General features: G+C 43.3%; 1 protein-coding gene across 1 annotated transcript in view; it reads left to right on the forward strand.

Moving 5' to 3' along the window:
• MYO15A (myosin XVA) overlaps nucleotides 1-20,426 on the forward strand; it is a 131,197-nt gene extending 110,771 nt beyond the window's left edge. The window contains exons 56-64 of the mRNA XM_027874636.1: nucleotides 2,845-2,939; nucleotides 3,833-3,910; nucleotides 4,660-4,756; nucleotides 5,914-6,074; nucleotides 9,764-9,897; nucleotides 13,473-13,606; nucleotides 14,224-14,357; nucleotides 15,154-15,294; nucleotides 20,325-20,426. Coding sequence (XP_027730437.1) covers nucleotides 2,845-2,939; nucleotides 3,833-3,910; nucleotides 4,660-4,756; nucleotides 5,914-6,074; nucleotides 9,764-9,897; nucleotides 13,473-13,606; nucleotides 14,224-14,357; nucleotides 15,154-15,294; nucleotides 20,325-20,426 — 1,076 coding nt within the window. The remainder of the gene's footprint in view (nucleotides 1-2,844; nucleotides 2,940-3,832; nucleotides 3,911-4,659; nucleotides 4,757-5,913; nucleotides 6,075-9,763; nucleotides 9,898-13,472; nucleotides 13,607-14,223; nucleotides 14,358-15,153; nucleotides 15,295-20,324) is intronic.
• Nucleotides 20,427-20,902: the final 476 nt, after the last annotated feature.

The following is a 20,902-nucleotide window of genomic DNA, read 5'->3' on the forward strand; positions in this document are numbered from 1 at the left end:
GAGGGAAGGTGAAGTGGGGTCCTTTTTGAGGGCTGGGGAAGGGAGACTGGGACTATCTCTCCTCTAGCATTTCTTTGCAAAATTGAAATTTGTCCCTGAGGGCTCTCATTTCTCCCTCCTGATCCCTTTCCTCTTTTTCAGAGCCCCGCCCCCCCCCACTCTTCTAGTCTATGGTATTTAGGGATTCCTCCTGAGAGAGAAAAGTGTCTGATAGTCTCACTCATTCACATCGAGATGTTGGAGACTAAATGGGTTTTCCTCCCAGGGCTTTGTATTGTAAAGGAAGAATGTGGAGAGGGTAAGACTTTAACCTTGAAAGTTGAATGGAACCTGGTAGGCGAGATACCTTGGGGAAGGGAAGGTGCTTTCCTGTGCCTTTTGGTTCCTCTATGTTCACAACTCTCTAGTTGATAATTTATTGTGGTTATATTTAAGGCAGTCATTTAGTTCAGGTTCAATTTCTGTCATTCAACAATAAAACATATATTATGTGTATGAAAGTCCCTGTGGTACAGTAGAAAGAGGGCTAGATATAGGCTCAAAAGACCTGGGTTGAAATCCTACCTCTCTCAACAGGTGTCTCTGTGGCCTTAGGCAAATTATTTAACCTCTCTGAACCTCGATTTTCCTCCTCTATAAAATGAAGGGGTTGACCTGACATCTAAGGTTCCTTCCAGCCCTAAATCTATGATCCTGTGATGTACTAAACTAAAGAAAATGTCAATATTGTGGTCTTGTTTCCCTCTGCTTGTTTAGGAGGCAGGAGTCTGCTCTGGATCTGTGAAATAATTGACATGGAAAATTCCTCTTGTGGAAACTCCCTCTCTTGAAATATTTGAAACTCATTACAGTCTTAGAAAGTCTCCTAAAGCCCTGAGAAACTAAATCATTTGCCTATGGTTACCCAGTGTATATAAGAGGTGGGTCTTTCCTGACTCTAGTGTCAACCTATATCAATATCTATTATGCCAAAGAAAATATCTGGTTCAGTTCAGTTCAAAGTGAATCTCTAGGGCTTTGTTCTGTTTTAATTCTGATCCCATTTGAAATAAAATAGTCCATTTGATTATATTTGAAGGAGGTTAATTTGCTATATTGGAAAGAGCATGGGGTTCAGAAGAGACCCAGGTTTTCAGCATACTTATTCCTGGTCTGAGATCTGTCCTTGGTCCTGACTCCTCTGTGGGCTGTGCAAGTCTCCCCCCCCCCCGCCCCCACCGCCCCGTCAGACCTCTCTAGCAGTCTAGTGAAACTATGGACCCCTTCTTAGACTAATGTTTTTAAATGCTGGATTACAAAAGAAGCCAATTCTAATGAAATACAGTTATTAAAATATTTTAAATCAGGTTTGTGGACTCCAGGTTAAGAAGTCGTGTAGTCTAGCCCCCTCATTTTATAGCCTAGTTCCTACATGATCCCCAAAGTCCCTTCTGGTTCTTACATTATATTATATTATTAGGGGCTTGATAAGAGGGTGAGAAATGTTCTGTTTTTAGGGTCAGAGCTCAATTGTACAAGCAACATAAGATATTAGAGAGGGAGCTGGCCTCAAGGCAAGAAGACATAGGTTGTGTCTTACCTTTGACACATACTGGCTGTGTAACCCTGGGAAAATCACCTAAACTTGTCCATGCTCTGAGCAAGCCACTTAACTTCTCAGTGCTCTGGGCAACCCTCTAAGACTATAAGTTGCCAAGAAAGTGTCAACCTGTGGCACTTTTCATTCATTGGAATCACAGATCCAAGCTCTCTTTATCCTTAGTTCAGTTGAGATCTAGCACCTCCTGGCTTCCACTCTCTAGGTTTTTATCTCCAGCTCTTAGTAAGGCTTGGTGAAAGGATGGATGAGGGTAAGAGGAAGAAATGCCCAAGGTTCCCTGAGAAGTCTCCTGTCATAGCTACAAGGGGAATGGGAGAGGAGATGGATTTTGAGAGGAGAGAACTCTTTCTTCTCCCATCTCTTTCCAAGTGAAGGGGAGGGAAAGTAGGAAGACTGATATAGTGACAAATTGATTAGTCCCGAGGGAGGTGGAGGAGAGGAGTACATTCTCAGAAAGGAGGATAGCCTTGTGCAAAAGTACAGGGACAGGAGAGGCAGTGTGTCATGTGAGAGCAAGAAGATCTCTTTGACAGAACTGTAGCATATGTGAAAGGGAATAATGTAGAATAAGGCTGGAAAGATGGGTTGGAGCCAGATTGTGAAAGGCCTTAAGGGCCAAATAGAAGAGTTTGGCCTAGAGGTCATAGGAAGTCACTCAAGTAGTCAGTTGACATGGTTAGAACTGTGCTTTAGGAAAATCACTTTGGCAGCTCTGTGGAGATGGTTATCATCATTATTATTAGATTATTCCTTTGGAGGGGGGGTGGGGATGGGTGCAACTATATACTATCCTTTACGAGAGCTTTTTCCCCTGGGGAGAAGGAAGACTCCATGGAGCTGGAGACAGCAGTGGGGGAAGAGGTAAGGTGGGGAGACTTCTGGGGGGGGTGTTAAATATAAGATAGGCTTAATAGAGGTTCTATTACAGTCATTCTCAAACTTTTTGTTGCTGTTCAAGGTACAGTATTATCCTTTGCTGAGGACACACTTGAGCATATACATGTGATTGCAAATGTCATTTCACACAACTAGGCCAAAGTTGAGGAATCCTTAAGAACCTGGGCAAAGAAGGCCAAGGAAGAGAATATCAACTCCTTGAGGACAGGAACTGTTTCAGTTTTTTTGTCTTTGTATTATCAACACCTGGCATATAGTGGGTGAATTGAGAATTGAATTAAGAAAGGAAATTTGTGGGTGGAGAGGAGAGTGATAAGTAACCATTGAGCATTGTGCAATGTTGACAGGGATTGCAAAGGCCTGTGAGCAGAACCTTCAGAAAACCTTCCAGTTTGGTGGCCGAAGCGAGCTTCCCAGCAACATGGAGTTGAGGGCCATATTGGTAAGCTTGGAGGTGTGGAGGGAGGGAGAGATGGGAGAAGTGCAAGTGGGGGCTCCTCCTCCAGCCAAGCCCAGGGACACATCCTGGATTAGTCTCCAGGTGTCATCAGGAGTGGATCTAGGGAGGCTGATCATTTAGTTGATCACATCAATCACCCAGTCTGTACCAAGTTCCTGCTGTGAGACCAGTCCTGCATAGGCACATAAAAGTATAGAATCTAGTTCTTGCCCTCAAGGGGCCAGTAGTCTAATTGGAAAGACTCATGTACATGAAATAATTGGAGAGCAACTTGGGAGAGTATATGGTCAAGTGCCAAAGTGAGTGAGACCCATACTAAGTACTCTAAGAGTCCAAAAGGAAATCATCATATGTCCTAGAGTGATCAGAGAAACTTTAATCAAAAAAGTGGCTTGGAAAGGAATATGGTCTTTCGATGGGACTCTGGGATAAGTCAGCTCACCCCGGTACTCCTACTTTGACATGTTTAGGTCACTCTCGAGACTCCCAGTAGTACCCTCAATAGAAAGAGCTCCCTAGGAAGGAAAAAGAAACTGGATTCACAGAATCACAGGGTTTTAGAGTTGGAAGGGGCCTCAGAAACCTTCTAGTCCAACCCATATCTTTAAGGAATCCCCACTACTACTTATCCAACAAGTGATCTGTCAGTCTCTTGTAGACCTCCAATGAGAGAACCCACAACCTCCCAAGGTTCTACTTTGGGATAGATCTAATTGGATAGTTATAAAAGGAAGCCTTTTCTGACATCAAGATGAGATTTGCCTCTCTGCAACTTCTATCTGCTTCCCATGTTTCTGACCTTTGAAGAACCTTAGAGATCCACCTCCTTAGAATGTTTCCCCCCAGCCCCACACTTGTTCCCTTCTCACCCACAGGCTGGTCGTAGTTCCAAGAGGCAACTGTTTCTTCTTCCTGGAGGGCTTGAACGCCACCTGAAGATCAAAACCTGCACGGTAAAGAGAGAACCAGGCCCCAAAACTATCTGACATTGATAGAGACATAGCCCTTTGCTTCTCCAGGTCAGATACACAGATGAGGGTTTCCTAGAAGACCCCAGCTCCACCTGATTCTACGAATGGAGAGACTGGGGAGTATGGGACAGGAGGCAACATGTATTTCCAGGCTTATTACACATATTCCTCTTTACTGACTCTGCCATCCAGAGTCCAGCCAGTCTAGCCTCTTTGCCATATTCTCCATACCTTTGTTCAGACTGTCTCCCAGGGGCATCCCTGCATGGAATGCCTTCCCTCCTCACTTCCCCTCTTAGAACCCCTAACTTCCTTCAAAGCTCAGCTGAAACGTTACTTTCTATATGAAAAGTTTACTGATCTCCTCAACTACTAGCGCTCCCCCCATAAAAATAACCTCAATGTGCTTCTAGTTCCCCAATAGAATGTAAATGTTATGAGGGCAAGGACTCTTTCACATGTCTCCAAAACCCAACATAGTACTTGGTCCATGGTGGGTACTTAAGAAATGTTATTGGTGATGATGATGAGGGAGTCAGGACTCTGGGATACTCAAGGTGGTCCTGCATGACCCCTTCTGTGTCTTCCCCACAAAGGAACCCTTCCCTCAGGGATCTCATTGAAAAGAGGCTACCCCTCTGGCACTGCCCTCTTTCAGCTTTCCTAATAGGTATCTGACTAGCAGGCAGGTAATTGGTCATTTGCTCCCATAATTGGGATTCTCTCTCCAGGTGGCCCTAGACGTGGTTTCAGAGATCTGCATTGAGATGGGCCTGACAAGGGCTGAGGCCATCAGTGAATATGTGATCTTTGCTGTCACCAACCAAGGTAAGAGGCCAGGGCAGAAAGGAGAAAATCACCCTCAGAAAGGCTGCTCTTGACTAATTCTTCCCACCTTTACCCACAGGCCTGTGATAGTCATCTTCTTTTTGGGAAGCCAAGAATTGGGGCATTAGGGCAGGGATAGAAGTATTTGATCTAGAGATCTTCCCCTGCCTGCTCCAAACCCCTTGACATGGAGACCCAGGATCTGGTTCTAAGACCTGAGAACAGAAAGTGCATCCCCCTGATGGTGGCTATGTATAATCCTGTGTTCCTAAGACTACCTCCTAGGCCTGGCTAGCAGGAGGCCTCAACTTCTAAAATATCAAGGGAAAGGTTGGGCAGGAGGTTAGAAGATGATCCAGAAAAGGAAATCTCATGGCTGGGGGACAGTGATTCTTCAGGGTCATACAGCTTGTAAGTCAATTCAGAGGCAGAATCTGAACCCAGGTTTTCTTGATTCCAAGTATAACACTCTTTCCTGAGCCATGATGTCTTTATATTTATAAACATAAACCAAAATAAGTGTGCATGTGTTTATGCACACACATACACACTCTCATTACATACATATCCATACACATACACTTGTTGTTATCATTCAGTCATTTCAGTTGTGTCCAACTCTCCATGACCCTATTTGAGGTTTTCTTGGCAAAGATACTGAAGTGGTTTGCCATTTTCTTCTCCAGCTCATTTTACAAATGAGGAAACTGACGCAAACAGGGTTAAGTGACTCGCCTAGGGTCACACAGCAATTAAGACTCTGAAGCCGGATTTGAACACAGGTCTTCCTAACTCCAGGCCCAGTGCACTTTCCACTGAAACATATTTACTACTAGCCCATAAACTCCATGGGGGTAGAGATTAGGTCTTATTAATCAGTCAACAAGCATTTAGGTATCTTATATGTAGCAGATACTGCCAAGGATACAAATGCAAAGGTCCTACCTTCAAGAAGCTTATATTCTACTAACTTATTAGCTAAACTCTGTACCTCTACCAGCACTGAGCATAGTACTCTGCATGCAATGGGTGCCTAATAAGTCATAATTGAGTGAATTACTAGATAGAACCAGAGAAATAAACAAAGATGTACACACACCCTTGTATGCATGTGTAACTCACACAAAGTTCCACTGTTCTGTGGTCTCCTTACTCAGGCCAGAACGTCTGTCCCTTGAGCCGGCAGAACTACATCCTAGATGTAGCCTCAGAGATGGAGCAGGTGGACAGTGGCTACACCTTCTGGTACCGGCGCATCCTGTGGACCCAGCCACTCAAATTTGAGAATGAGCTCTACGTCACCATGCACTACAGCCAGGTATGCCTGCTCATGCTACCTAGCTCTCAGCTGGGATGGGGTGGGGCAGAGGGAGACAGGAACTGAGAGATCAGCTTTCCCTCCAGAACATTTGTTATTAGGGACCAGTGGGGGTGTGGAAGGGAAGAGGAAATCATCTCTTAGAGTGTCCAAATAAGCATAGGCATGTGTAATGAAAGGTATTGCCCTTTTTACCCTTGGGAATAAGCTAGGTGACATTAGATTATTCCTTTGGTGGGGAAAGATGAGGATGGGGACAACTACATCTTTTATGAGAACTTTTTCCCCTGGGGAGAAGGAAGATATCAGTATCTAGTGACTAGTAGGTGGTGCAGTAGACAGAGTGCCTGGCCTGAAGTCAGAAAGACTCATCTTCATGAATTCAAATCTGGCCTCAGATACTTACTATCTGTGTGACCCTGGACAAGTCACTTAACCCTGTTTGCCTCAGTTTCCTCATCTACAAAATGAGCTGCAGAAGGAAAAGGCAAACCACTCCAGAATCTTTGTCAGGAAAACCCCAAAGAGTCAGACATGACTGAAAACAAATGAACAAAATCATTCCAAAATGTGAGGAAGATTCCCAAGACTCTAGCCTGGGAGAGAATCATGCTGGGACAGACTTGACCCAAAGATTTTTTAGGGGAGAGATAGGATAGAGAACCATAATCTGGAAGTCATCTAGTGAACCTAGGTAGTTTCTGTTAAATTGCTTTTATTTATTATACTTTTTATTAGTTATCCTTTTAGATATTCTCAATTGCCTGCATTCCTATTCTTGATCTCTGTGTATACTTTTCTTGTCCCTTGTGAATAAACACTGGAAACTTCTCTCTGGGTCCTGACAGTGGGAAGAAGGGAAAAGGGAGGTGGGAGTCAGAGGGGTAGTGTTATAACTGGCATTATGATGCTCCAGCAGCCACAAGAAGCAAATCATCAGCTTGAGTGCAATAGTTCTCAAGCTCAGGGAATCAAGCAGATTCAAGGACAAAACACATCAAGGAATTTGAGGTTTAAGGGCTCCCTGTTGCTTCTAAGTACGGTCTTTCTATCATCATCTTAGTTCTCACATGCATTCGTGAGTTGTGTTCCCCAGGGGCCTAGCTAGCTACATCTCTTCCTCAGGATTCTAGGGGTACCATTGAATGGGTAGTAGAGTGTCTTTCCAATGCTATCAGTTCAAGTCTCCATTTTCATTCTGCCAGTTATAGCTGGTATCTGTCATCAGACAATCACAATATCACAACACTGATATGAAAGCCAGGTTTATTACAAGAGAAATGAACATGCAAAAGGAACCCAAAAAGTTTACAATCCCTACAGAAGTTTGCATATTTATGACAGTACAACAAAAGGAGGAGGAGAAAACAGGAAGGGGTGTGGCATGGGAAGGGACAGGTGCAATAATGGTGGGAAAATGGACAAGACCACTCCCTACAGGGAAGAGCAAGGTGATGGCAAAAGCCACATTCTTTTCTCTTGGGAACCACTGAACTCTGACGATAGGAGGGTCCATTTATCTGCAAAGGATAATATATATCATATCATATCATATCATATCATATCATATCTGCACAAGTATTTTCCCAGCCTGGCACAGACTGACTGGTGCCTGTCTTGACTCCAAAGGACACACAGGACTTCCATTTTGGGATACAAACATCAAAATATGTCAGCTGGTGGGGAGGGAGGGCTTCATCCTTAACACATTCAGGGCCTCCTGCATGCTCTGGGTCTGGTGTTTCTGGAAAATATGGCAACACCAAAAAAAAAATAGTTCAGAGGACCCCTTAGCAGCCCTTAATATATCTTTTCTATATCTATATCTATCTATATCTTATCTATATCTCTCTATATATATGGTCTATATATATAGCCCTTATATCTTATCTATATCATTGCTTGACTGAGTGATTAGTGCCCTACTAACATTTTAACCAATTAAGATTGATTAGCCATTACAAAAGGATATTTACAGAGAATATACAGCAATAGAATTTACAAAGCATTTTCACTAAGATCAGCAGCATACTTTCCCTTCCACTACCTCTTCCCCCATCACTTCTACTAGTCCTGGGGGAAAGTGGACTTAAACTCAAAGCATTTGCTACAAAGCATTCACCCTTTTCAGCATCAGATATTGTTATTCTCAATAAAGGGAAGCAACATGAGCACAGGCAGGAGGTTAAGAATGAAGTTGGTGTATGTGGGTTCCATAAGAATAAGCTGGGTGGCATATAGGTAGCACATACGGGAGTAGTTAGAAATAAAAAGCAGATTACTGAAAAGGTAGGTAGGGGGCAGATTGTGGGGGGCTGCTGAACAAGTCACTCCCTTGCTTCAAGATGTAATGTCTCAATTATCAGGCTAATACTCTGCTGGGCTGGGTCAAACCCTGAACGTGTTGCTGCTCAGTGCCTACACTCAAACTCTAGTGTAAAATGAGCCTGGTATTCACAGCCAAGCATGGGCCCATGGTAGGGAGAGTAAGCCACTGGTACCAATCCTACCTCTCCCTACCTAAAGGCTTATAGTAAGTTATTGGCTTGGTCACTACCAGGAAAAAGAGAGTAGGGTCTGTTCAGTGAGAACTTTCAGGTTCAGCAACCAATCAAAAGATCCCTTCTTTACCATACAATAATCAGAGAGGAAATGGTCTTAGGCTATCTGCCCATGTGTCAAAGTAGAAAACAGGGGCCGCCATTATGCATATGTCCAGAAGCAGGCTCATTGAACCTCCATGTGCTCCTGGGCCTGGGCGCTCATTGGTCACTACCACATGGGATAAGGTTAAGTCTAACTCCCTGAGCTGGTATTCAATGCCCCCCACAATCTGCCCCATCTATCTTTTCAATAATCTGCTTTTTATCTCTAACTACTCCCCTATATGTTACCTATATGTCATCGATTATTCTTATGGAACCCACATATACCAAGTTCATTCTTAACCTCTATGCCTGTACCCACGTTGCTTCCCTTTATTGAGAATAATGATATCTGATGTTTATTTAGTGCTGAAAAGTTTGTAAGGCACTTTAGCTACTCTGGGTCATTTGAGCCTCACAACAACCCTTATAGGTATGTTGTTGTTTGTCCTTCATTATTGAAGAAGGCCATGACATCAGGAAGATGATGCCATGACTTGCAAATGAATTAGATTTAATTGAGGCAAGGCTGTGCAAAGTCACCAGCCTCACTTCCTCCTCTGGAGTCATCTGGGTCCAGTGGCAACATGTAGATCAGGACGACTGGAGATGGCCCAGGTATAGATATAAGTAACAAATCATTATAGGTATTATTATCTCCATTTTGCAGATTAGAAAACTGAGACTCAGAGAGGTTATGGTTATGGTTACACTGCTAGTATATGTCAGAAGAAGGATTTGAACCCAGGTCTTCCTGACTCCAAGTCAGGTACACTATCTACCATACCACACTGCCTCTAATAGCCTTCTCTCTCATCTCTAACTGATTCTCACCCTTTCACAGTTCTGCTCAAATATCACTTCCTACCTGATCACTCTGATCTCTCCCTGTTCTGAGTTCCTACAGCCCTTAGACTTTACCACTCCCTTTAGTGCTTATTTCTATTCTGTTTGATATGCTCCTCTAGGTGTTCCATAGGTGGATAAAGTAGCTCACGAAATCATGTGCATTCCTCTTGTGATCCCCTATTCCTCAATTTCTAGGTCCTGCCTGATTATCTAAAGGGCCTCTTCAACACCTTACCCACTGAACAACCCAGTGAACAGCAGCGGCAGCAGGTGTCCAAGCTGGCTGCCCTTCAGCATCGTGCCAAGGACAGTGTCTATCTGCCCAGTGTGTAAGGACCCCTGCCCCCTGTCCCACCCCCACCATCCTCTACAAGTGATTTCATAATCATTCTCCCAGAGTTCTCCAACTTCCAAGGCAAGTGAGAGAACCAGACAGAAAGGATGGAAACTGAGGGCCGGAACTCTGGGATCCCATTGCCAGCAGCTATAGCTCCTAGAGACTCCCCTTTCTATATTTCATCTAACTCAATGGATTTTCCTTGGTTTGGTCCCAGCCCTTAGTCAGGTAATGATAATAATAATAACTAGCATTTGTATAGTACCTTGGCAAACATTATCTCCTTTTATCCTCACAACAACCCCAAGAGATAGGTCCTATTCTCAACTTCATTTTACAAATGAGGAAACTGAGGCTGGTGACTTGCCCAGGTCACACAGCTAGTACGGATTTGAGGCAAGTTTTGAACTCAAGTTTTCCTGACACCAGGACCAAAGCTCTATTTACTGCACCACCTTGCTGCTATGTGATATTGGGCAAATCACTTATATCTGTGGACCTCAGTTTCCTCATCTGTATAATGACAGAATTGGACTAGAGGAGCTCTAAAATTCTTTCCATGTATAATATCTATTCTGAGTCCCCTGGGGGTAGAGAGAGAAAGAGGCCTTCTAGAGGGCAGTGGACAAAGACCAGAGGATAATGAGATCATCCTAGAAAGGGGCTGGATAATGGAGGAGAAAAGAGGCTTCAGAATGAAAATCTCTCCCTGGCAATGTATCCACACAAATTCCTGAGCACGAATATTTTCATATTTTTACTACAGTTTTAGCTCCTTGAGGTCAGGGATTCTCTTTTGCCTCTTTTTGTATCCCCAGTGCATAGCACATAATAGGTGCTAGATGTTTATTGATTCATTGTTTATTGATTGATTGATTATAGAGATCTTTGCAACTCTTCAAATCACCAGAGAAAGTGCTGAGGGGCCAGGTGGAAGTAGAGATATTGTCGCTTTTTATTTACTGATTCCCAGAGAGGGAAAGGAGCCCATCTGTGGTCAAAGGTCAAGTAGGGGTGGAAAATAGTGAACATAAGTGACATAGTGATATAATATGATGTTCCCAACAGCCCTTTTCCATATACTCAGTCAAAAAACATTTATTAAACATCCACTATGCGCCTGGCACTGTGCTGGAAATACAAAGATAAAAGTGAAACAATCCCCACCCTCAAGGATCTTGTGGTAGGGCAGAGAGAGGGAAATAAGGAAATGTACAGTTATGAGTACACACAAACTATATATTACATAAATTCAAAATAATTTAGTAGAGGGAATACACTAGCAGCTGGGAGCATCATGAATGGCCTCATCTAGGAGGTGGCATTTGAGCTGAGTTCTGAAGGGAATTAGGGATTAAAAGACGTGGGAGAAATGAGGCAATGCATTCCAGGCCTGAGAACAGCTTGTTCAGAGGCACAGGAGATTGACTGTCATAAGCAAGCAAGCAAGCATTGATGGAGAGCCTGTGCTAAGATGCTGGGGTTAAGAAGACAAAAACAAAATCATCCCTGCCTTCAGCGAGCTTATATCCTAACAAGACTGACAGTATGTGCGTATATGGGTAACCATGGAGGGGAAGTCACTAGAATTTGGGAGTCTTGTGAAACACCTTGTGAGTCTTAAAGGAAGCAAGTGATTTCAAGCAGCAGAGGTGAGGAGAGAGAATGTATTCAAGGAGTGGACGACAGCCAGTGGAAAGGTATGGAGACAGGATGGAGTGTCTTGTATGAAGAACAACAAGCAGGTCAGTATGGCTAGGCTATTAAATTCATGAAAAAGAGGGATGTGTAAGGCTGGAAAGATGGGGTAGGCCCAGGTTATGAAAGTTTTAAGTATCAGAAGAGTTTATATTTGATCCTAGAGGTAATAGTGAGCCACTGCCATTAATTGAGCAGGAGAGTGACATGATCAGACCTATACTTTAGGAAAAAAAATCACTTTGGCAGCTGCCTGGAGTATGGATTGGATTATGGAGAGACTTAAGGCAGGGAAAATATTTAGTAGCTTATTATAATAATCCAGATGAGAAGTAACAAGGGATTGAAATGGTACTGGCCCTGTGAATAGAGAGAAGGGAATGGTTATAAGAGGTGTGAAGGCAGAAATTACAAGATTTGGCAACTGATTGGATATGTTTGATGAGTGAGAGGGGAGAGTTGAGGATGACACCAGAGTTTTGGACCTGGGTACCTGAGAGGATGGTGGTGCCCTTCACAGTAATTGGGAAATTCAAAAGAGAGGTAGTTTGAGGGGAAGAAGGTAATAAGTTCTGTTCTGGACATGTTGAGTTTGAGATGCCTATGCGATATCCAATTTGAAATATTCAACAGACTGTTGGTGATTTGGGACTGAAGTTTGGGAGAGAGGCTAGCACTAGATATCTAAATCTGGAAGTTATTTGCATAGAGATGATATTTGAATCCATGGGAGCTGATAAGGTTACCAGGTAAGAGAGTATAAAAAGAAAAGAGATGAAAGCCCAGTGAAGAGTCCTGGGGAATACCAAGAGTTCATGGGTGTGAGGATGATGATACTTTAGCAAAGGAAACTGAAAAGCAGAAGTCATACAAATAGAAGCAGAACCCACAAAGAACCGTGACACAAAAACCCAGAAAGCAGAGACTGTGCAGAAGGAGAAGGTGGTCAATATTGTCAAATGATACAGAGAGGTCAAGAAGTTTGAACAATAATAAATAGGGAGGAATTGAAGATGAGTGAGAGAAGGTGATAGTGAGGACCATCTGCTAGAGAAGACAAGAGGGAAAGCAATCAAAAGTACTTGTAGAGAGATTGGTCTTAGTGAAGAGAAGGACCACTTCATCAGAGACTGGAACAAAAAAGGACATCTTTGGGGATGATGTCAAGGGGCATTGAGATGCACAGAAGGGAAGAAGATGAAGCTACCAGCAAATGGCCTCAATTTTCTTACAAAAGTACAAAGAAGTCCAGGTCCTTAGCTGAAGTGGAAGGTGGGGAGGAGTACCATGAGAGGTTTGATGGAAGAAGAGAAGGGCCCAATTGGCAGTGTACCCATTCAGCATGGCTACATGACTTTCTCCAGCTCTATTCAACAGTAAATAAGTAGGAACAAAGGAGGTAGATGGCAAGAATAATCCAGGGTTGGGTTTTCTCAAGATGTGTGTGTGGACAAGACAAGGGAGCGAGGGATTTGAGAGTATAGGAAAGTGAAAAGTTGGACTAGTTCTAAAGAGTCAAGACTGGGAAAGGGAGGAGAGTGTAGCCAGAGCAGGGGTGATGGCCTGGGAGAGTACTAGTGGTTAGATAATTGGAGATCATGGTGAGTACGAATAGGTGCTGGAGGACTAGGACATAGGGAGCGATGGAATGATAGATTATAATTAGATACAGGAATTTTATTTTTCTCCCATCCTGTGAATCTTGAGATGGAAGAGACAGAGGCTCTGAGTTCACCTTCAGTGATTCTTAAAAGGCAGATCACCATGGTCCCAAGGGTGATGGTCAGTCTTCCACTCACCCTTGCCTCTCACAACCCACTCACTACCCACCACAGCCCTGAATTCCTGTTCTTCTGCTTCTGCCTCTAGCCGTGAAGCCCAGGAGTACATCCCACCCCAGTTCTATCGCACATTGAAGGGTCAGGCCTGGCTGAACCTGGTGATCCAGCACATGCAACAGATCCAGGCCCTGAGCCCCCATCAGGCCAGGGCCCAGTTCCTTGGTAAGAAAAAGGGGGAGAGTGAGTCCAGGTTTGAATTGTGATACTCCTAAGTGAGCCAAGGATGCAGTCATAGATTGAGAACTAATCCTAGTCCTAGACTGAACCCCAACTCCAATCATAGACTGAGGACCCTAATCTTAGAACCAACTCTAATGCCAACCACAGACTGAGCCCCAGGGCTCAGCATAGATTGAACCCTTGAGTTACTTACCTGTGCCCCAAATGGTGAGAGATCGTAGATTAGGTAATATCAGTCAACAAGCATTTATTAAGTGCCTACTATGTACCAGGCACTGTGCTAAGTGCTAGATAACACAGTATAGCCTATCTTTACCAACAGGAACACACCCTAAAGTAAACAGGGGTATCCCAAAAGCTATTAGAGCTTAAAACTACACTAAGGCTTATGGGGATCTAGAGCTTCCTTTTAATAAACAAGTTCAGGCATTAAGACCCATAGTCACATAGTCACACATACATGAATCTTACCTCTATGCTGAGATCTACCTTCTGTTTGCAGCTAGTATATCCTGAGTGGATGCCCCCATATAGACTCTTCTTGTCCCTCCTCCCTGGATGCTGGTGATCATGGACATGGCTCTCTCATGTCTCCACAGGGCTCCTCAGTGCCTATCCTATGTTTGGTTCCTCCTTCTTCTTCATCCAGAGTTGCAGCAACAACACTGTGCTCACACCCTGCATCCTGGCTGTCAACCAGAATGGCCTCCACTTCCTCAACAAGGAGACCCATGTGAGCCTCAAGCCATAGAGGGGTGGGGGAGAAAGGTGGCCGCCAAATGGCTTACATGGTTCCTGACCCTTAAGTAGTTGAGGTAGAGGAATTAGGATTAGGTTAAACTGCTTCTATCAGAAATCATGAAATACTATTACTAATAATAATAATACTCTCATATCTGTAGAGTACTTTGTCATTTCCAAAGCATTTCCCCATCCATCATTTCGTGGAACCCAATATGGCAGATAAACCTTATGATTCCACTTGAGGCAGAGGAGAAGACCGAGGCTCAGTCCTAAGAAGGACAATCCTTTTATCCCTCCCTAATTAATTCTCTATCCCATTTATCCCCGTGGCTGTTCTAAATCTTCTCTTCTCCCCTCAAATCTCTCATAGTACTTCCCTCACCTTATACTCGCAGCTAAGGACCTGGACTTAATTGTATCTTAGCAAGAAAACTGAGGCCATTTGCTGTGGGCTTCCCTATGTCTCAAAAGCGCTTTACCTCATTCCCAGCTACATCCTCATTTACTCCAGCCTTTGACAAAGAAGTGGCCCTTGTGATGATTCATGCTGCTTTCCTTTCATAACGTTTACAGGTTCAATGACGAGGCCCCTTACATGAATCTATCTGCATTTTACAGGGAAAGATCCTGGGCACGGTGGCATCCAGCCAAACAGCATTCCACCTTTCAAAGTTGCCAAGGTTACCGGGTTGTCAAGGGCTTGCTCTGCTTGCCACATCGCCTTAGGCCAACCTAGGAGACTGTGACAATCCCTATTCCTAACCCTTTCCCCTTCTACACCCTAGGAGCTGACAGTGAAATTTCCTCTGAAGGAAATTCAATCCACACGCACCCAGAGACCCACTGCTGGCTCCAGCTATCCCTATGTGGAGATCACCCTGGGGAACTTGACTGTACAACGAATCATGCAGCTACAGCTCGAGCAGGTACGAGGCTCAGAGAGGCTGCCGGAGGAGGGGGCAGGGCACTGCATCGTGGCAGAAGTCCTCAGCTTCATGCGGTACAGTACTGAGAGGCAGAGAAGGAAAGTATTATGATTCTCATTTGATAGTCAGATCGGGGACATTGGGACATAGAGTATCTGAGGTTTAGTGACTTGTCTTCTGGCAAGGTCACAAAGACAATAGCTGCAGAATCTCAGAGTTGGGAGGGACTTTCCACCTGGTCCAACCAATACTTGAACAAGAATAGCCCTTATAGGGGCAGCTAGGTAGTGCAATGGATAGAGCACCAGTCCTGGAGTCAGGAGGACCCGAGTTCAAATCCTGCCTCAGACTCTTAACAGTTACTAGCTGTGTGACTCTGGGCAAGTCACTTAACCCCAATTGCCTCATCAAAACAAACAAACAAAAAGAATAGCCCTTACAACAATGCTGACAAATGTTCACCCAGCCTCTGTTTGAGGACCTCCTTTGAATGGGAAACCCACCACCTAAGGAGTCAGCCCATTTCACTTTGGGGACACTTTAATAGTGAAGAATTTTTTTTTCCACAGGAAGTTGGAAGGGGCTTCTAAATCTGTTCTCTGGGGCCAAATAGAATAATATGACTAGTCACTTTACTACATGGCAAACTTGCGGTCAGCTATTGTATAGCCCTAAAGCTTGGGATGCCCAATAGGGTATAATTCTTAGTCTGAGGTCTGTTTCAACTTTTTAAACATTATTTTGAAAAAATATATTTTGATGACTGTATTTCAATAGAATTTATTTCCTTTGTAATCCTTTGTATTTTATTCTATGCTTTTAAAAACATGATTCTCAAAAGGGATCCCTAGGTTTTACTAGATTGCCAGAGGGGTCCATTACGCAAAAACAGCTTAAACACCCTTGTTAAGTTCTTTCAACCAGTCTTCACATGATATGGTCTGGAGGCCCTTCACCATTCTGATTGTCTTCCTCCATTCACATTCTGGCTCATCAGTGTCCTTAATAAAACATGGTACCCTGTAGAGGATGCCCCACGTGTATTCTGACCAGTAGCAGAGCTGGTATCCCAAGCCAGGTCCTCTGGGTCCAAAATTGGCCTCCTTTCCACTACATTGTAGTACCTGTCGCTCAATCACACTGCCTTTTGGAAAGGGCCCATGGAATTCCCAGGAAGGAAATTCCATAGCAGGAAAGGAAGTTCTACTAAAGATAAGAAAGTCCTCTTCTTCTATCAAAGCATATCATTGTCACTGTCATGTTAAGAGCATGCTAAATCCCCATATGACAATCTTTCAAATATCAACTAAGGTAGCTATCATATACCGCACCTCATATACAAGTTCTACAACTTTTTGATACCCTTTCCAAAATGTATCACGCAGAACTCAACTCACTACTCCAGGTGACATCTAACCAGGGCAAAATACATTGGACTCTCACTTCCCTAGTCCTTCCTGGACACTACACTTCTCTTAATACAACCTAAGACTTCATTGACTTTTGTTTAGTTATGGGGGGAAGGGGAAGGGGATGGGCATATCACACTACTATTGAGTTCAGACCACTAACACCTCAAAACCTTTCTTCAGAAGAACTGGTGTCTAGCTACATTTGTCCTATCTTATAAAGCTGATTTTTTAAACACGTGTAAAAAGAAAGCATATTCACCTCCACTCAATCATTCTCTAGCTGTTGCTATTATCTCTTTGAATCACTGTTGTCTTTCTTGCTTCATTTTATTTTTGTTTTTGTTGATTCTCATCTCCACTTTTGACATTCTACTTGCTAGGAAAGAAGAAAGTTTATCGCCCTTATCCATCTCCCTCTTTCCTCTTGCTTATCAACCAATATACCCCTTTTAAACCAAAGCACTAATTAATTACCCCATCTCCCCTTAGTCAGTGTTTCTGTGCCTCAAGGCACAGGGAAGTTGGGAGGCAGAGGAACAAAAAGTTTATAGAGAAGAGATAGCTAAACCTAGGCTGCTGATGCCACAAATCCCCACTATGGAGGCAAATGGAGAATTCTAGTCTAGATGCTGATTGAGTTGGACGTTGGGTTCATTGTTTGAGAGGAAGGGTATGTATCTCACCTATAGAAGGACTTAAGCAGACTCCAGAATGCAAATAGATTTGGGATTATGTACAATTTTTCATTACCCATATCCCTTTCTTTCCCCACACTAGCACTAAGAATGTGAGGGCAAGGGACAGCTAGGTGGCACAGTGGATAGAGCACTGAGCTTAGAATCAGGAAGACTCATCTGTTCAAATCCAGCTTCAGATACTTACCAGCTGTGTGACTCTGGGCAAGTCACTTAACCCTGTTTGCCTCAGTTCCTTATCTGTAAAATGAGATGGAGAAGAAAATGGCAAACCACTCTAATATCTTTGCCAAGAAAACCCCAAATGGGGTCATAAGAAGTTGGACACAACTGACCAATTACATAACAAATTGGGACCAGGCCTCCTCAGTTTGGCACTGAACCCCAAATATTGGGAAGATAGATTTTTATGTGTTAAGAGAAAACAATTAACAGGATATAAAACAGGATACAAGGTTAGGTAATCTGATTTCTGATTGGAGGAAAGATTAGGGCTTTTCTGAGTTGGGAAGGGGAAAATGAACAGGTGCAGTTCCCTAAAATCAGAAAAAGAAGTGTCCCACTCCCCTCCCCAAGTGTCTGTATTCAATCAAAGGAACAAGGAAACACTAACTGATTGATCAGTATGGGGCCAGTTTTCAGATAAGACATATAGGTTGCTTTAAATGTATACTTACGCGAAAACTTTTTGCATCAATCTTTGGATCTAACTGGGTTTCTGGTCAGCATAACCTAGGTCCTTAATTAAGGGTCTCTAAGCAACAGGTAGAAGCGGTCCAGCATCCCGGCCACACAGGGCAAGGTTCAAACAATGCAATAAGGTTTTCTCATAATTCAATACATTTTCTCACAAGACAGAAATTGGACCACACCCATAACTGAACAGAAAGGGAATTGAACTAGCTCACAATTCCCTCACCCATTATGCCTCAATCTGCCCTCTGAGGCCAAGCAGATCAAATCTAAATACTTTTCCACATGACAGTCCTTCAGATACTTGAAGATAGCCATCATGTCTCATTAGGTTGTCATGACACAATTAAAAGTTAATGGACAGAGTGACGGTACTGGATTATTCAAGACCCGAGTTCAAATATGACAGATATCCAGATCATTACCAGTGACTGGGCAGTCACTTAAACTCTGACTTGCTTCAGTTTTCCTATCTGTAGAATGGGGGTAATAATTGTACCTACCTCCCAAGGTTATTGTATAGATTGAGTTAGGTAATATTTGTAAAGTGCTTTGAATACCCTTGGGCAGCTAAGCTAAGACTCATCTTCCTGAGTTCCAATCCAGCCTCAGACACTTACTAGCTGTGTGACCTGAGCAAATCACTTAACCCTGTTTGCCTCAGTTTCCTCATCTGTAAAATGAGTCAGAGAAGGAAATGGCAAACTATTCCAGTGTCTTTGCCAAGAAAACCCCAAATGGGATCACAAAGAGTTGGGAACAACTGAAACAACAACTGAACAACAACAATTGCACACCCTAAAGTACTATATAAATGCTCAATATTATTATCATGATTATTATTTTATTCCCCTCTCCCCACACTCCTAAGCCTTGAATGCCCCATCACTGGAAGTCTTCAAATGGAGGTTTGGGTGACCATTTGTAGGGAATATGGTAAAATTTCTGTTCACATATGGATTAGACTACATGATATCAAGATGCTTTTCAATTCTGGGATTCTGGGATTTTAACATGTCTGATACACCTACAAGCAGACTTTTCTGGATTGTTCTCTGTTATTCACAATCTTTTTCTTCATGGATTTCTCTAATCCTTCTAATCTGAAGATTCTGTGGAGCAATGATTTTAAGGCCCTAATTTCTTATTGATTGAGCCAATGGAATTGCCTGGGGTTCTCTTGGGCAAGTGTCCAGGTTCCAGGACTAGAAAACCATACCAAACAGAAGGGATTTGGAACTGGAGCTCTTTGCTGTGATGTCTGCCTTTTTTTCTATGTGCTGATTTTCACAGTCTTGCCCAAAGGGGCAAGCTGCCGCAGACCAGATTACTGAGACCCTGCTCCTGTTGAAATCCCAACATGAAGTTTCATAGAAATCATAGAATCCTAGGATTTAGAATTGGAGGAGGTCATCTGGCCCAACTCCCTCATTTTAGAGATGAGAAAGTTGAGGGCCAGAGAGGGCAAGTCCCTGACCAAAGGTCACATGGTGAGCCAGTGGCAAAGCAGGGACTTGGACCCAATACCCAGTAAAGTCTAGATCGCCTTCTGTCATATTACACAGCTAATCTTTTTTGAATTCTTGCAGAGTGAAAGGGAGAGGGGCAGGACCTGTGATTTCATTCCTTAGGTGAGGCAATTCCCTCTACCAATTTGGGTCAGCGTCTTAAAGAGCTGCCTAAGAACACCAAGAGATTAACTAACTTGGCAAGTCACATGAAGCCACTATGTGTCAGAGCCGGGTCTTCCTGACTTTGGCTCAAACTCTCTACCCATTATGCCATACTGCCTCTCATTCTATGACCAAACACCCCCAAAACAGCCAGGAAAATCTCTAGGCCACTAAGAGGAGTTTGCCTTTCTCCCTCCTTACTTAGTAGAACCCAAGACAAGTGCAAACAAGCAGGCTTCCTTTCAGAGGTCTGGAAGTTTATGTTCTATAAATTATACATTATGTATTTATTATATTATATGATACATTATTATGCACATGTGCATAATATACATCTATACATATCTATACACATGCATGCATATATACATATACACACATGTACACATACATATATATGTGTACATATATACATATACAGAGAGAGAGCGAGTGTGTTCTATCGACACCTTGTCCTCTAGGGAGATCGCTATGGCAACTTTGAGAGGATTCAGGGAGAGAGAGCTTACAAGTGAAGATGGGCAGCACTTGGACCATTTTCCCTTCTGTCTCCACAGGGCCTGGAGCTGTGCCGGGTTGTGGCTGCACACGTGGAGAGCTTACTATGTGCCCGAGAGAAACGGTTCACACTGCCTCCTAGTGAGATCACCCTACTCTGATTTGTTTCAACATCTACTTCCTTCCTTGGCCGCTGGAGCTGCCCACCAAGCTCTACCCAGAACCTATGGAAGACCCTGGACAGGCCTCAGAGTGACTTCATGTTGACTTGGCAGGTCCACAGGGGAGTATCCCAGAGATCTGTGTCTGTCCTTGGGTTATTTACCATTTTTAATCAGTGATGTGGACAAAGGCCTTCATAGGATACTCATCAGATTTCAGAATTTTCAGATTTCACCCGATTAAGTGAATGAGTTAACATAATGGATGACAATGTCAGGATCCAAAAAGATCTGGAAGACATTGGACTGAATCTAAGGCAATGAAATCCAATAGGAATAAATGAGAAGTCTAACACTTGGGATCAAAAAATCAACTTCACAAATAGATTGTAGGGGAAGCAGTTTTATCAGTATTTGTTCTGAAAAAGAGTTAAGCAGACTCTAAGCTCAACATGAGTTAGTAGTATGATATAATA

Source organism: Vombatus ursinus, unplaced genomic scaffold (genome assembly GCF_900497805.2).
Source record: "Vombatus ursinus unplaced genomic scaffold, bare-nosed wombat genome assembly UNPS02014807.1, whole genome shotgun sequence".
NCBI lineage: Eukaryota > Metazoa > Chordata > Mammalia > Diprotodontia > Vombatidae > Vombatus > Vombatus ursinus.